The sequence below is a fragment of the Sphaeroforma arctica genome, assembly GCF_001186125.1.
Source record: "Sphaeroforma arctica JP610 unplaced genomic scaffold supercont1.309, whole genome shotgun sequence".
In the NCBI taxonomy this organism is placed as follows: domain Eukaryota; class Ichthyosporea; order Ichthyophonida; genus Sphaeroforma; species Sphaeroforma arctica.
In genome coordinates this window covers 24,858-25,886 of record NW_014040249.1, presented here as the reverse complement: position 1 = coordinate 25,886, position 1,029 = coordinate 24,858, and the positions used below count along the sequence as shown (strand labels likewise).

The 1,029-nt window shown below is 36.5% G+C and overlaps 1 protein-coding gene across 1 annotated transcript in view; it reads right to left on the bottom strand.

The window, feature by feature from the left end:
* Positions 1–174: 174 nt before the first annotated feature.
* SARC_05057 (hypothetical protein) overlaps positions 175–1,029 on the bottom strand; it is a gene marked incomplete at both ends in the record, with an annotated part of 3,011 nt that continues 2,156 nt past the window's right edge. Inside the window, one exon of the mRNA XM_014301084.1 lies at positions 175–336. Coding sequence (XP_014156559.1) covers positions 175–336 — 162 coding nt within the window. The remainder of the gene's footprint in view (positions 337–1,029) is intronic.

Sequence of the window (1,029 nt, the reverse complement as noted above, 5' to 3'; positions counted from 1 at the left end):
CCCTATATATAATTATATAATTATATATATATTTATATATATATATATAGAACACAACTATCCACAATGCAATGTGATAAGAGATGTTTACTCAAGGACACAATTCATAAACAAAGAAGTACTTCAGAAACTACTACTGACAAAACATTTGCTCATAATGGCACTACACCAGGTCTATCGGCAACGTAGTACCTTCTGGTTGTGATTGAGATGCTGCTCAAACATATTGATAAAGCGGTCGCCAGCCTTGTAAGCCCTGATAGTCGACACCCCGTTGAGCGTCTCACCGAAATGCGCAAAGATGGGCGAACGCGATACAGAATCCAGTCGTTTAAGCTGTGTAATGGGAGAGCATTTACACAAAGATTCAATTATCGGGTACAAAGGAGAGTGTAAATACACAATAATCAGGTATATGTATCAGATTAATAGGTTCGTGTAGTCAATTTGCGGGCACATAAAAACCAAATTTCCGGTACATCAACCAAATATCGGGTATATACAACCAATTTAAATTTACGTATATCAAATCAACGGGTATATTTATGCAATTCTCGGGTTCGCTGCATTGTGTATTTATGTTTGCACTGAGTAGCACTACATTGAACTACCCCCGGGAGTTGAGACTACGTATACATGAACAGGCATGCAAACAGTCACTATGGATAACACCACGAAAATGAAGTCTGTGTGTGGTGGCGTAGTGTGTAGTGTGTGGTGTGCGCCAATATATGTTGAATTGTGCGTATTGTGATTCTATGGTATGTGTTGTGTGAGAACACACTGAATTGACGAGTATCCAATACTTGGAGAGAAACATGGCAACAGAGAAACGCTCAACAGGCGTATACATGACAGGTATGTGAAACACCACACCTAAGTGCTATGCGTGTATGATGTAAGTCACACGATATTTTGAATAAAATGTACGGTAGAAAAAACATACTGTCATAATAAACTATATATATATATATATATATATAATGTATGTATGTATGTATATATATATATGTATGTATATATATATAA